Raw genomic sequence first — 15,866 nt, forward strand, 5'->3', positions numbered from 1 at the left:
GGTCCTGGCGATATCCTTCTGCATCAAGTGTGGCATTCGCACAGCTTATTACTGTTATTGTCATTATTACACTATGTAACAACATTTGATCAATGTTATGTGGAAATGAATAAACAAATGAGTTGTTTTGATGGATGTTGGAGCAAATATTTGCCTTCGCAACTCCAGCCTCTGAATATGTTTCTGTTTCAAATGGGGCCCTTCATTAGGTCAGTCTCATAGACGCAAAACAGATGTCCACTCGGGCATTTAGTGGCATCCATTGCACTATGTAACAGGATTTTGTTCCTGGGTTATCAATGTCATTTCCTAATTGGTTCTATCATAAAAACAAGGGGAAAGTTTTGTCAAACTGCAAAAATTTTGCTTTTGTGGGAAGGACATCTTGCAGCACATTTTCTTACGATTTTTCAGTTAATATCTCATCGAGTCTCAACCAATTCAACCTACTTTGTGGCAACAAAAAAGAAGTTTCTGGAGTAGAACAACTACATACAGTAGAGTCTCACTTATCCAATATAAATGGGCCAGCAGAACGTTGGATAAGCAAATATGTTGGATAATAAGGAGGGACTAAGGAAAAGCCTATTAAACATCAAATCAGGTTATGATTTTACAAATTAAGCACAAAAACATCATGTTATACAACAAATTTGACAGGAAAAGTAGTTCAATACGCAGTAATGCTATGTAGTAATTACTGTATTTACGAATTTAGCACCAAAATATCACGATATATTGAATATATTGATTACAAAAATGTGTTGGATAATCCAGAACGTTGGATAAGCGAATGTTGGATAAGTGAGACTCTACTGTACATTCAAAGTAGGGACAGAACAATTAAACAGGAAATAACACTTTCAAGCCAAGAACAAACAGTTTTTCGAATTTTGTTACATAGTGTTATCTTTCAAAACTAAGTTGGTAGCTGTGGCCGCATCCTGTGGCAGTGAGTTCCAAAGTTTAATCAAACATTGCCAATCTGACAATTCCCTATGCTTTGGATCCCATTTGCAAACAAGTAGAAATATCACACCAACTTAATATTAAAAAGTGACATATTGGTCCAGGCAGGAGATATCGGAAAGGAACGGGCACGTCGATAGGGAAGAAAAACAACCATGATGCTCTGCCAAACCGTAAAAAAATAAAATAAAGAGAAATGTTCGGAAATGCACAACAATATCAACACTATGTTAATTCTTTGGCTAAAAATACAGGGAAGGTTGGTCGGGAGAGGGAACAGTAAGTAACGGCAGAGCAGCTGTCAGGGGAGGAGGAAAAGCGGAGCAGAATCACGCAATCTCCTCCAACACCATCCCTCCCTCCGTGTGCATTTGGGAGGAGAGCCTCCAGATAATAATCGGAACCACATTAGTCGTAATTACAGAGCAGCGCCCGACTCAGAACGGAGTGTTACTTGCAGCCTCTTCACACTCCCCAGAGTGGGGTTAATGCATTCCGGCACCACGCACGCCCATCCCTAGGCTTCATTTTGAATAATTATTATTATTGTTATTATTATTATTATTATTATTGACAGAAGGACACAGTATAACACAGCAAATGAGATCTATATGCTGGATTTCATATCACAAAATCCCAAGTCGAACACTTCCCAAGTGTTTAGGACTGTGTGATGTATTTTCGGATGATGTGCGCAGATCCCAGCAGGGTGGCCTTTTGCAGTTGGCAGATCGTAATTTTGTCAATGTCTATTGTTTCCAAAAGCCAGCTGAGATCTTTTGGCACGGCACCCAATGTGCCGATCACCACCGGGACCACCACCGGGAATCTTGAGGTCCTGATAACGGTTGAGTATTATTATTATTATTATTATTATCACCATCATCTGTTCAACTGTTTGGCCAGATGATTGCATCCACACTGCAGGATTAATGCAGTATGGCACCACTTTGAACTGCCGTGGCTCATTGCTAGGCGATCCTGGGAGTTCTAGTTTTGCAAGGTCCCTGGCAATATTCGCAGCTTGGGAGTGATCCTGGACTCATCATTGAGCCTGGAACAGTTTCTCTTGTTGTAGGTGAACTACAATTTCCAGAAATCGAGGTCTATTCCTCCCAAAAAAAACCCTCCCCCAGTATTCAGATTTGGGTGTATCAGGCATGCGCTTTCACTGTACTGGGTTGTTGTATGTTTTCCAGGCTGTATGGCCATGTTCCAGAAGCATTTGTTCGGAGAGGATTTGCCAAATTTAAGAGAGTATAAATTGCCCAAAGTCATCCAGTGGGTTTCTAGGGTTAAGTGCTGATTCGATTCGAAATTTCCAGAGGTCCATTTACAAGCCAAAGAAACATTTAAATGTCATTCTCTGGCATTACCATCCAAAGAAAAACAAAGCCGGTAATTCTGCCAATGCCATTTTGGCTGCAGAGGCTGGTGGATCCCATCTTGGTGGGCACCAAATCCATTCCAGGTTTTGGATCACTTTTCATGGAATTTTAAAGCGAATTGATATACATACAATTATAATGTATATAAAAAACATACAAACAAGCTTGGCATGATGCTAAATTTCCTTTGAGCAGAAGCTGGCCACTTGGGAGTGCCTCTGGTGTGGTGGCTGCGAGAAAGTCCATTCATGGTGCATGTGGCTCAGGCTGCGTCAGAGGCAGTCCAACTGCCAGGCCATCTAGACATTTGCCTGTGGCGCCACTGTCCCGGGGGCGCCATCGAGGCCCCCGGGAGGGTGGCACCACCCTCCGCCTCCTTCACCTTCAGGACGGGCCTTCCTGCCGCAGCCTGGGCCTTATTGCCATGCGGCCTGCGCGGCCTGGCCACACCTCCCGCACGGCCTGGTCCTTCCCGCCGCGGCCTGGCCCTTGCTGCCATGCGGCCTGCGCACAGCTAGAAAGAAAGAACTTCTTGCCATAAATCTCTGCCAACTACAGATAAAGACTCTGCCCCTGCGCAGCTTCGGGAGGATGTCTACCCAGCAGGTGTTTAGTTCGTTTCTTTAACCCATGACGGAAACATCATCTCCAAGCTTTGGGGGGCCTTACCTCCGTCCATTTTTCATCGACTTCCAGAAATAAGACGCAGAAAGGGTCAGATTTAGAGGTCACATCGCGATCGAGAAGGTTTTGGCCGCAGACGGAGAGTTCGACTTTGCAGACGCAATATTGGGGCCCGACGGGCGGCGAAGGCGGAGAGCCGGTGGTGTAGGCCATTGGCTCCGGCAGCAGCAGCTCCTGGCAATCTGCGAGGAAGAAAAGCCAAGTTCACTCCATACATAACTAGCACTGTCAGGGGAGCAAAGCAGTATTTGCAGGGAATACGTTCCCAGACTTTGCACAGATGGATACACAAGGCAAGGACGATACCGGTCCCCAATTCTTCTGGCCCAAGAAGACCGCAGAAGGGTGCTGCAGGACATAGCAAATGCCCACAGAAGACATATTTGATCAAATGTAGTTTATTTAATGCTTTCACATACCTAGGTCTTTCATTTACAGGACAAACAAATAAATATACACATAAAAACCAGATTATTAAATACAATACGAAATACACCACTAAAATCCTTAAAATACTACATAAAATACTGTATGAACTAGCTCTTCCATAGTTCAAAACCAAGTAATATTTAGTATTATTAAAACGTAATCATAGACGGGTGCTGGAGGACCTAGAAAATGCATAGAGGGAACGCATTTTGTCGGATAATGAGCCTGCGGATACCAGCAAGACGAGTCCACAGCAAACAAGCTCACTCACTCAACATCGTGTTAGGTAGTGCAATGGATGCCCAGTAAATGTCCAACTGGACATCTGTTTTGCATCTATGAGAGTAATCTAATGAAGGGCCCCATCTGAAACACAACCATATTCAGACGCTGAAATTGCAAAGACAAATATTTGCTCCAACATCCATCAAAACCACTAATTTGTGTATTCATTTCCGCATAATGCAAGACAGTACAGACTTGTTCAAACTGACATCAAAGCTTAACTCTGCCATTTAGCAAGAGAAAACAATGCAGAAAATATGGCAAAATCCCGAATAAAGATGCTTCTCCTGCCTAATTTTCACGCACGATTGCAAATGTTATGCAGACCGCACAAGACTAGTTTGTGGAGTTGTTATGTCCACTCAGGTCCACTCTCTTTAAAGATTTCAGCGGAGATCCCATCAGGTCCGCTGGCTTTGTTGTTTTTTAATGGGCTTTGCTGACTTTCTCCAAACTAGGCAGCGCTGCAAGCTCATCCCTTAAACATCAATGCAAAGTAGGAAAATACATGCACAAAGTTTGTGAGGCTGCATTGAGCCTGCAAAACGGTTAAAGTGGTGTCAAGCTGCATGAATTCTATAGTGTAGATGCACCTGCAGATATGCTGTTGAGACTTATGGTAAGTCATTATTAGTGTTATCAGTAAGGCAGTACATGGGTAAAATGGTTGATGTCATCCAATGCAAGATTACCATCTTATCCTTTGCATTCTCTCTTTCAAAAAAAAATATCCCAGACCAGTGCGATGTTTCCACCTAGCATTATTATTTGTTTTAATTACACCTTATGCGGAACCAAGGCTTCAAATAAGCAGGTTTGTTCTATTTATAGCACTTTTGCCTCTTTTTTCCACTCCAAAAACAAATTCAGCACAGCTGAATGGGCAGGAGCCATCCCTCTGGGAGGGAGAGGTCTAAGGGCGCGTCTACACTGCAGAATTAACGCAGTTTGGCACCACTTTAATGGCCAGGGCGCAATGCTAAAAAATCATAGAAGTTGAACTTTTAGCCTTTTTTGCCAAAGAGGCAAAACTGAACTACTGAACTACAACACCTTTGATTCCATTGCATTGACCCATGGCAGTTAAAGTGGTGCCAAACTGTATTAATCCTACAGTGTAGATGCACCCAAAGTTGGGTCAAACGGCATTAAATCTACGGTGGGAGATGTATCCAAATCGGCTCAAACAGTATTACTTCTACAGCGTAGAAGTATCCAAAATGGGGCCAAACTATATTAATTCTACAGTGTGTTTATTTGTTTATTTACAGTATTTATGTTCCGCCCTTCTTTCTCACCCCGAAGGGGACTCAGGGCGGATCACATTGTACACATACAAGGCAAACATTCAATGTCATCTGAACATAGAGACAGAGACAGACACAGAGGCAATTTAACCTTCTCCAGCTTCCAGCTTCCTGAGGGCATGCTCGATTCTGGCCACAAGGGAGCAGCGGCTTCATTATCTACTGTGACGTCGAGTTCTTGGATACTTCCTCATTCCAAACACTGCTGGATTATTTTTTATGGTGTCGCAAATTAGTTAAATTAGCCTCCCCACATAGTGGTACCTAAATTTCCTACTTGATAGATACAACTATCTTTCGGGTTGCTTGGGTCAACAACAAGCAGGGGCTATTTTTTATTTTAATGGTTGGGGTTGGCCTTGAACTCATGACCTCTTGGTCATAGTGACTTATTGCAGCTGGCTACTAATCAACCTGCAGCATGAGCTGAAAATGGGATCAAACTGCATTAAATCTACAGTGTATACAAAGGGGGGGGGTCAAACTATATTAATTCTACAGTGTAAATGCACCCAAAGTTGGGCCGAACTACGGTATATCAATTCTGCTGCACAGATGTATCCAAAGCAGGGCCAAACTGTATTAATTCTACAGTAGGAGATGTATCCAAATTGGCTCAAACAGGATTAATTCTACAGTGTAGATACACCCAAAGTTGGGCCAAACTGGATTGATTTGACAATACAGATGCACCCAAAGCTGGGCAAAACTACTCTAATTTTAGTGTAAATGTATCCAAAATTGAGTCAAACTGAATTAATTCTATGGTGTAGATATAATAATTTATAATAATAATTTTATTTTTATACCCTGCCCCATCTCCCTGAAGGGACTCGGAGTGGCTTACATGGGGCCAGGGCCAGACTTCAGGCAATATAAAAACATAGCAATAAAGCAAGTCAATCGACAATAAAACAAATCATAAAACAAATGAGGTCACATAAATAATAATTTTATTTTTATAGATGCCTCCGAATTGACTTGGGTCCTCATAAGGGAGAAATATACATACTTGGCAGAAGCCCCCCCTCCCCTTTCCCCATCCTTTTACTACAAGGACACAGACTTCTCTTACGAGTGCTTTCCGTTCACGCGTTGCCAGCCTACACCTGGTAGTAAAAACAACAGCTGCTCCGCTTGCCAGTTCGTCTGTCTGAGTCACGGACACGGGTTGGGACTTCTCCCACGGCTCCATCCCACTCACGCTCCTCTCCCGCCCTGTGATCTCCGATTGGGAAAAAGACACCTTTTTCCTCCCTTTTTTGCCATGTTTTCTCTATAGGAACTCTGCAGAAAAACCAAACCACTTCCATGTATGTCTTCCAATGGGATTTTCAAATATGGTGATATGCCTTCAGTACAAGACCGCAGACCAGTTGAAGGCACAGAGCATTTTCTCGCTCAACTCTGGGATTTTGGACTAGGAAAAGTGTCGTATATTTCCCAATATCCTTGCCGTCTTTGTTTGAGATCATTCTGCACTGGAAACCTCAGGTGAAATATCCCACCTAAAATGCCTAATCTTAGACTGGAGGTCTTTATTATTATAATTATAATAATAATTATTATTATTTTATTATGACACAGCAAACAAGATAGATATGCTGGATTTCGTATCACAAAATCACAAGTCGAACACTTCCCAAGTGTCTAGGACTGTATTTTCGGATGATGCGTGCAGATCCCAGTAGGGTGGCCTTTTGCAGTTGGCAGATCGTAATTTTGTCAATGTCTATTGTTTCCAAATGCCGGCTGAGATCTTTTGGCACGGCACCCAGTGTGCCCATCACCACCGGGACCACCTGCACTGGTTTCTGCCAGTGTCTTTGAAGTTCAATCTTGAGGTCCTGATAGTGGCTGAGTTTTTCCTGTTGTTTTTCGTCAATGTGACTGTCACCTGGGATGGCAACATCAATGGTCCAAACCTTGTTCTTTTCCACAACTGTGATGTCTGGTGTGTTGTGTTCCAGAACTTTGTCAGTCTGGATTCGGAAGTCCCACAGTATCTTTGTGTGCTCATTTTCCAATACTTTTGCAGGTTTGTGATCCCACCAGTTCTTTGCTGCTGGGAGGTGGTACTTGAGGCATAAGTTCCAATGAATCATTTGGGCCACAGAGTTGTGCCTCTGTTTGTAGTCTGTCTGTGCGATTTTCTTACAGCAGCCGAGGATATGATCCATGGTTTCGTCGGTTTCCTTGCTCAGTCTGCATTTTGGGTCATCAGCTGATTTTTCGATCTTGGCCTTAATTGCATTTGTCCTGATGGCAAATAATAATAATAATAATTTTATTTGTGTCTATTTTATTTAATAACTACTGGCGTTGCCCAGGTTATTTGAAAAAGCCTTGCTGAGATCTCATCCCACATCAGGAGACACGGCCTGAAAAATTATCTCAGGGGACGTTTCAACCCCTCCCTAATATATTTTTTTTCTGGTAACGGGCCTGCTACCCATTCTGCAATGGCCTTGACTGAGTAAATTTATAGCCAGTAGTAAATTAGCTCAGCTGGCTAATTAGTTGCTAAAATTTACTTATGGGGGAAGGGGAGAATTTGTGGCCTTTCTGCTCTTGGAGTTTGAAATCTCAAGTCGGACAAAGTGCAGGCAGTTCCCACATTACAAACAAGACCAGTTCTGTAGGTTTGCTCTTGGGTTGAATTTTTATGTAAGTCGGAACAGGTGCATTTTGTAAGTGTAACTCCAGCCGAATATGGTGCCGAGATCCAGGGATGGAAGTCCTGCTCCCCATGCTCTCTTCTCTTCTGCCTTGTTCGGACCACACCATCTGGAATCACACTGTGTCCAGTTCCAGCCAACGCAATTTAAAGGAGATGTCGACAAGCTGCAATGTGTCCAGAGGAAGAGGGAGACTCAAAGGATCAAAGGTCCGGAGAACAAGAATCCCTATGAGGAGCGGCTTAAAGAACCGGGCATGTTTAGCCTGCAGAAGAGAAGGCTGAGAGAGAGGAGACATGATGAAGGCCATGGATCAAGATGTGACAGAGGGGAAGTCATATGGAAGAGGGAGCAAGCTTCCTTTCTGATGCCCTGGAGATTAGGAAGCAATGGCTTCAAACTACAGGAAAGGAGATTCCACCTGAACCTCAGGAAGAACTTCCTCACTGTGAGAGCTGTTCAGCAGTGGAACTCTCTGCTGCGGAGTGTGGTGGAGGCTTTGAAACAGAGGCTGGGTGGCCATCTGTCGGGAGAGCTTTGAATGCAATGTTCCTGCTTCTTGGCAGAAAGGGGTTGGACTGGAGGGCCTGTGAGGTCTCTTCCAACTCTAGGATTCTATGAAATAAGCATAAGGGGTGTCAAACTGCCTTCATTAGACAGTGTGGATGCACTCCGAATGCAAAACCGTTCCACAGTTTTTCAATTAACTTCACCTCTCAATCATTGCCATTAGATCTTCCAGCAAAGCGGCTGTTAAGATTTTCTCATGAAGATGTTTTGAGGACAAAAAGAGACAGCGCTCACAACCCCTGAGGATCCCTGCCATAGATGTGGGTGAAACTTAAGGAGAGAATGCTTCTGGAACATGGCCAGGCAGCCCGGAAAACTCACAGCGACCCAGCGCTCTAACAGTCTAAAGAATCCTGCTCAAATCAGTTTTGGGGATGGAAACAAATGAAGAAGCGAAATGCCACACACATTTTTTGTAGCCATAATAAAACACAGGAATCCAGAACACATCACGCATCACCCCCCCCCCCCCACACACACACACACACAACAAAAACAGCCTTTGTGGAAAGAGGGAAATGCGGAGACGGCGCTGAGGTTCAGCATCAAAGCTTTGGAAAAAGCACCAAAAAGCAAGAGGGTTTTTTTTGGGGGGGAGGGAGGGGGAGACGACAAAAGGCCAGCGCCTGCTCTGACGCCCACTCACCTTCGATTGTGATGGACTTTGGGGAGCTAAAAATAGAACACATCCTGCTTTTCTTAGTTGGAAAAAAAATAAAGCGACCAAGGAAGCTTTGGAGGCGGAAAGCGGAGGAAACCAGCCTCGGGTTCGAGGTGTCCTCGCCGTAAACTTTGCAGAGAAGATGAAACTGTGGGGTGGGGTGGAAGGGAAGGGAGCCTCGGGACACACACTTCGGAGGCTGTAATTACGGAAAAGGCCAGCCTTGCTGAGTGGAACCGCTGAGCCGGAGGGGATAATGATCACTTACGGCCCAGCGGTGCTGAGTTTTTGGCAAAAGTAATAACACCCTGCGAGTTAAATAATGATTCCGGCTTTGTTTCATCCTAAGGATTCGGCGCTTCATCGCTTTGTCCCAGAGCACAGTCAGGAGAGGATCCGGGATCGATGCGCAGGCCCGCTTTGAACATCGTTCTTAGTGTTGCTGATGTTTCCAAATAGATTTTATCACCCGCTGCCCCGGCATCCATGGATAGTGAGCTGGTTATAAATATTTTAACCAATGACCCCTTGGAATCCACTTGGGTTTGGTCCCAGGACTTCTGTAGATGCCCAGATCCATGAATTATTATTGTTATCATCATCATCATCATCTGCTATCACTCGTGGTCGAGTATGATTGCCTTCCAAGTGCAGGGTCTTGGCGGTGTGTCCGTAGGTGACTGTAGAAGCCTATTCTGGATCCGCATGTTCTTTTGCAGTGAGAACATCATGTTCCAGGTGGAAGGCGGGCCTGACAATGGTTGGCTTGATGCTCCTTCATCTGGACACATTTATCTTGACAGCAGCAGAGTAGCCAAGCGCAAGGGCAGATGTCTTCACTGTGTGGTTGTGGCCCTCAGGTTGTGCCAGTCTGCTTTCACATGATATTATTTCTAGCGCCCATTTTTTGCTTGATATCCAAGCACTGCTTCTTGTAAGCCAGAGCACGGTCCAGAGTAACTCCCAGGTGTGTTGTGCTGCATTGCTCCCATGGGATTCCTTTCTTGGTCATCCTCAGAGCTTGAGATGCTTGTCTGTTCTGAAGGTGAAAAGCACACGTCTGCATTTTAGATGGATTAAGAATCAGCTAGTTTTCTGTCATAGGCAGTAAGAGCACCTATAGCTTCGGAGAGCTTCTGTTCAACCATTTCAGAGCTCCCTGCTTGAGCGGTGATGGCACAATCATCAACGTAGATTAAACTCTCTGTCCCTTCTGGAAGTGGCTCGTCATTTGTGTAAATGTGTAAACATTGATGGAGCAAGCACACTCCCCTGAGGGAGGCCATTCAATTAAGTACTGTAAGATTAAACAAGAAATAACACTTTCAAACCAGGAACAAAAAAAGTTTTTCTATCCCATAAGTTCCTGGTTTTCAGCCAGCAGATAGACAGACCGATAAATAGAGATAGATGGATAGATAGATAAATCTTCATTGTTTCTGAGGAAGGAGTCCTTTGGTCCTTGAATGTGTACAAGGATGCATCTACACTGTAAAATCAATCCGTTGTTGTTGTTGTTATATTATTATTATTATTATTATTATTATTATTATTATTATTATTATGTGTATTTATACCTCACTTTCTCTGTCCCGAAGGAGACTCAGAGCAGCTTACTGTATATACTCGAGTATAAGCCTAGTTTTTCAGCCCTCTTTTTAAGACTGAAAAAGCCCCCCTCGGCTTATACTCGGGTGAGGGTCCTGGTTGGCTTATATTTGGGTCGGCTTATACTCGAGAATATATGGTACATTTATTATTTTTTCTCTATTATTATTGGTATTATTACATTTATTATTTTTCTCTATTATTGTTGCTACTATTACATTTATTTTACTATATTTTATTATTATTAATAATACATTTATTATTTCACTCTGATCTTATTATTGCATTTATTATTTTACTCTATTTATTACTTGTATTATTTTACTCTATTGTTATTATTACATGTATTATTTTACTCTATTATTATTAAAAGGATACATAAGCACATTTACATTGAAGAAGATGAGAATAATGATTTGATCAGAGTTGGGCAGTCTTATCTTAAATTTGAGCTTTATGTAAATACTCAAAAACATTTAAGTAAGTAAGTAAAAGTTTATTTGTATACTGCCCTCTCTCCCGAAAGGGACTCAGGGCGGTTTCCAATATAAAATCAGCATAAAACATTGTACAATAAAACACTGAAAACAGTATTTAACCTACTGATGCCTCAATTAATGTAATTTTATAGGTATCTATTTTTATTTTTGAATTTTACCACCCTCAGCTTATACTGGAGTCAATGTTTTCCCAGTTTTTTTGTGGTAAAATTAGGTGCCTCGGCTTATATTCGGGTCGGCTTATACTCGAGTATATACGGTACATTAAAAGTATGACCACACAATTTAAAATATACAAATATGCAAACCATAGGCCTTGAACTGCCATGACCCATGGTTATGGACTCCTGGGAGTTTAAGTTTTCAAGGTCCTTTCATTATTTGGCAGAGATGGCAAGCAACCTAATAAAAACTACAACTCCCAGCATGTCCTAGCACTGAGCCACAATTAGTTCAAGTGATGTCAAACTGCATTAATTCTACAGTGCAGATGCGCCCGTCAGAGGCCGACGCCCCCCTTGGAAGTCTTTGGCAAACACGTTGAGAAAAAAGAAGAAATCAGCTCCCTCTAAACTCTGGCAGAACTTAATTCCCGGCACACGTACGCCCGGCACGCGCTGTAAATGTCACCTCTTGCTGAGAAATGTTAAGATCACAATGTAGGAGTTAGCACTCCAGGTTGGATATATTACAGCCTGTCTTTTGGCAAACTCAGAAGCCTCAAAACTAAAACGGCATAATGGAGAATGCTGTAAAGGTTTAGACTCCTTTTGTCCAATGATGTAGGGAATCTCACCCCTTCTCAATTTGTTTTAGACAGACACACCAAATTCATGGGATGGATACTTAATGGTTTGCAACAACTGGAAAAAAATATTGCAAGATGTATCAGAGGTTTAAACATTCTATCCTTGGAGAGGCAAATGAAAGCAAACAGTTGCCTTTCTGCAGGGTTTGCCTGTGACCATAAACAAACCCAGGTTTATTGAGCTGATGCCAATTCTTTGCAGCCAATGCAAGGCTTGTACCAAAACAGACAAACCAGCTTTGTCTTCTGCAACACTATCCAAGCTGGAGCGTATACTCTTCAGTCTATCTATGGTCTGCCAATTCATCCAAAAATCCCTTACTGACTAAGATCTTTTTGCAAAGAGCCCTTTGAGCTTTAATGGCACACCGCTGGTGGAAAAAGGCTTGAGTTTTGAACAAAAATATTAGTGTTTTGAGCATTGGGCTGTACCTCTGGAATTCAAATCTCGCTTGACCACAAAACCCAATGGATGGGAGATGTAGTTTTACGATACGCTCAGCATTCTCTGCAAAAGAAACTAATGCTCCCAGGAATGTGCTGCAATGAGCCATGGCAGTTAAAGTGGTGTGAAACTGCATCAATTGTACATTGTAGACACACTCAAGCTTCTGCTCCTAACTTTGTTCTGATTTTCATCTCTACAGAGTTACACAAATCCCTTTGCATCCTGGTATTCCAGACTAATACTGCAATGGCTTTGAATTCTGCAAATCTGAGGATGCCAGAAAAAGTAGCCGCAGCAGTTCAAGCGCGATAGAAATTCTGCAAGTGTCACAAGAGGAATGAATAATATCTTGCTGCTAAGGGATGAGAAGGAGCCTTTCCGTGATGAAGGTGCTGAGATATGTGTGGGGATTGTTTCCGCTGAGGATCCAAGTTACCTAAATCCTCATACGTAGCTTGAGGGCATTTAGATGGTCCTTGTAGTGGGGTGAGATGGGTGGGACAGAGGAAGAGCTTCCTTTGGGGCAGGAATGGGGTCCAGGGAAAACCTGGAGAGAGCACCATGGAAGGCCTTGCATTTGGTGGGCGAAAGGATAGACTCGTGGAATAACAGAAATGGAAGAGACCACATGGGCCATCTAGTCCAACCCCCTGCCATGCAGGAAAAGCACAATCAAAGCCCCCTGACAGATGGCCATCCAGCCTCTGTTTAAAAGCTTCCATGGAAGGAGCTTCCACCGGACTCCGAGGCAGAGAGTTCCACTGCTGAACAGCTCTTCACACAGTCAGGAAGTACTTCCTAATATTCAGGTGAGTCCTAGTCTCCAGGGCAGCAGAAAACAAGCCTGCTCCCTCCTCCTTCTGACACCCTTTCACATATTGATACATGGCTCTCATGGCTCCTCTCAACCTTCTCTTGTGCAGGCTAAACATGCCCAGTTCTTTCAGACGCTCCTCGTGGGGATTCATGGTCTCCAGACATTTGATCATGTTAGTCACCCTCCTCTGGACACCTTCCAGCTTGTCAATCTCTCTCTTAAACTCTGGTGCCCAGAATTGGACACGGCCTTCCAGGTAAAGAGGTCTGGCCAAAGCAGAAGAGAGAAGCACCACGACTTCCCTCGATCTCGACACTATCCTCCCACATCACACTCTTGGCTCATGTTCAACTTGTCTGCGAAGACTCCAAGATCTTTTCCATGCGTATTGTTGTGGAGCCAGGCATCACCCATCCTGTATCTTCGCATTTCCTTTTTTTTTCTGCCTAAGTGTAGCATCCTACATTTGCTGTTGCTGAAATTCATTTTGTTAGCTTTGACCAAGCCTCTCTCTAACCTGTTAAGGGCATTTTGTGTCCTTTGGAGTCTTAGCCCTCCCTCCTGATTTGGTCCCACCTGCAAACTTGATAAGAAGCAGGCCCTCTAAACCTTCATCCAAGTCATTAATAAAGATGGTTGTTGTATGTATTCCGGGCTGTATGGCCATGTTCCAGAAGTATTCTCTCCTGACGTTTCGCCCACATCTATGGCAGGCATCCTCAGAGGCTGTGAGGCATGGAGAAACTAGGCAAGGAAGGTTAATATATATCTGTGGGAAGTCCAGGGTGTGCGGAAGAGTTCTTTGTCAGTTGGAATGTTGCGTGAATGTTGCAGTTAATCACTCTAATTAGCATTGGAAAGGTTCGTCTCTTGCCTGGGGGGCATCTTTTGTTCAGAGTCATTAGTCATCCCTGGAGCTCCTCTGCCCTCAGAGTGTTGCTTCCCATCTACTGTTTTTATTTTTGAGTTTTTTAATACTGGGAGCCAGGTTTTGTTCATTTTCATGGTTTCCTCCTTTCTGATGACGTTGTCCACATGCTTGTGGATTTCAGTGGCTTCTCTGTGTAGTCTGGCATGATAGTTGTTGGAGTGGTTGAGCATTTCTGTGTTCTCAAATAATATACTGTGTCCAGGTTCACAACATTCACACAACATTCCAACTGACAAAGAACTCTTCTCACACCCTGGACCTCCCACAGATATAGATTAACCTTCCTTGCCTCAGGAGAGAATACTTCTGGAACATGGCCATACAGCCCGGAATACATACAACCCTTTTGGCAGGGCTTCGGAAACCCTGGGCGCAGGGAAATGTGTTGGAGAGGTTTGGGGAGCATTAGAGAGCTTCGGGCACGGCTTGGGCGCATGGAGACGCTTCGGGGATCCTCGGAGAGCTTTGGGCAGCTTTGAGGAGCCACAGAGAGTTTTGGGAACAGCTTGGGGAGCCTTGGGCGCACGGAGAAGCTTCGGGGATCCTCGGAGAGCTTTGGGAAGCTTTAGGGAGCCTTGGAAAGGGTTCGGGGAGCCTTGGGGGGCTTTGGGCACGGCTTGGGCGCACAGAGAGCTCTGGAGAGCCTTGGCCAGCTTTAGGGAGCTTTGGGGAACCTCGGGGGTGCTTTAGGGAGCCCTGGGTGCACGGAGATGCTTCGGGGAGCCTTGGGGAGCTTGGGCAGAGCTTGGGCGCCCACGGAGACACTTTGGGCAACTTTGGGGAGCCTTCGAAAGCTTTTGGCAGGGCTTCGGAAACCCTGGTCGCAGGGAAATGTGTTGGAGAGGTTTGGGGAGCATTAGAGAGCTTCGGGCACGGCTTGGGTGCACAGAGAAGTTCTGTAGAGCTTTGGACAGCTTTAGGGAGCTTTGGGGAACCTCGGGGGCGCTTTAGGGAGCCCTGGGCGCACGGAGAAGCTTCGGGGATCCTCGGAGAGCTTTGGGCAGCTTTGGGGAGCCACGGAGAGTTTTGGGCACGTCTTGGGGAGCCTGGGGCGAGGGAGGCGCTTGGGGCGCAGGGGCAGGGACGGGCTCCACGCGGGCTCCCCGCGCACTCACTCACTCACTCACTCACCCACTCACTCACCGGCGGGTCCTGCGCGGCTCCTCTTCCTCGGCGGCCTCCGTGTCCCTCCCGGCGAGGCGAGGGCGCGCTCCCGCTCAGCGCGGCTCTGCTCCCAGGGAGACCATGGCGGCGGCGGCGGCAGCGGGGCCCCCGCTCTCCTCGCCCCGTCCTCCCTCCCTTCCTCCCTTCCGTCCTTCCGTCCTTTGCGGCTCCGTTCGGGGCCCGAAAACAAGTCTGGGGCGGGCCTCGGCGTTGGCCCCGATCCCGGAGGGAGGGAGGGAGGGAGGAGGGAGCGCGGACCCCGCCCCTCGGCCCGCCCCTCCCCCCGCGTGCCCCCCCCCCCCCCCGCTTCCTCTTTCTGGCCCGAAAGATCCTTCTCTTCCAAGTGAGCTCTCGAAAAAGAGACTTTGCCCCTTTCTCTCCGAGCTCGACAGCCCTAGAAATGGGACCCCAAGGGACATCCAGTCCAGCCCCATGGCTCTGCCAGGCAGGAAGACACAGTCCAAGCCCTCCCGACAGATGGGCACTGGCAGGTTCATGGGGAAACTGAATCCACGTCTCCTCCAGTTGGAAGGCACTCCCAAGGGCCATCTAGCCCAACCCCGTTCTGCCAGGCAGGAAGACACAGTCCAAGCCCTCCCGACAGATGGGCACTGGCAGG

General features: G+C 45.4%; 1 protein-coding gene across 1 annotated transcript in view; it reads right to left on the bottom strand.

Moving 5' to 3' along the window:
- Positions 1 to 15,362, bottom strand: part of cpne2 (copine 2) — a 48,013-nt gene extending 32,651 nt beyond the window's left edge. Inside the window, exons 1-2 of the mRNA XM_008122328.3 lie at positions 15,227 to 15,362; positions 3,027 to 3,223 (exon numbers count right to left, since the gene is read on the bottom strand). Coding sequence (XP_008120535.1) covers positions 3,027 to 3,194 — 168 coding nt within the window. The 5' untranslated portion in view covers positions 3,195 to 3,223; positions 15,227 to 15,362. The remainder of the gene's footprint in view (positions 1 to 3,026; positions 3,224 to 15,226) is intronic.
- Between the last annotated feature and the right edge of the window lie 504 nt (positions 15,363 to 15,866).

The sequence above is a fragment of the Anolis carolinensis genome, unplaced genomic scaffold (assembly GCF_035594765.1).
Source record: "Anolis carolinensis isolate JA03-04 unplaced genomic scaffold, rAnoCar3.1.pri scaffold_9, whole genome shotgun sequence".
In the NCBI taxonomy this organism is placed as follows: Eukaryota; Metazoa; Chordata; class Lepidosauria; order Squamata; family Dactyloidae; genus Anolis; species Anolis carolinensis.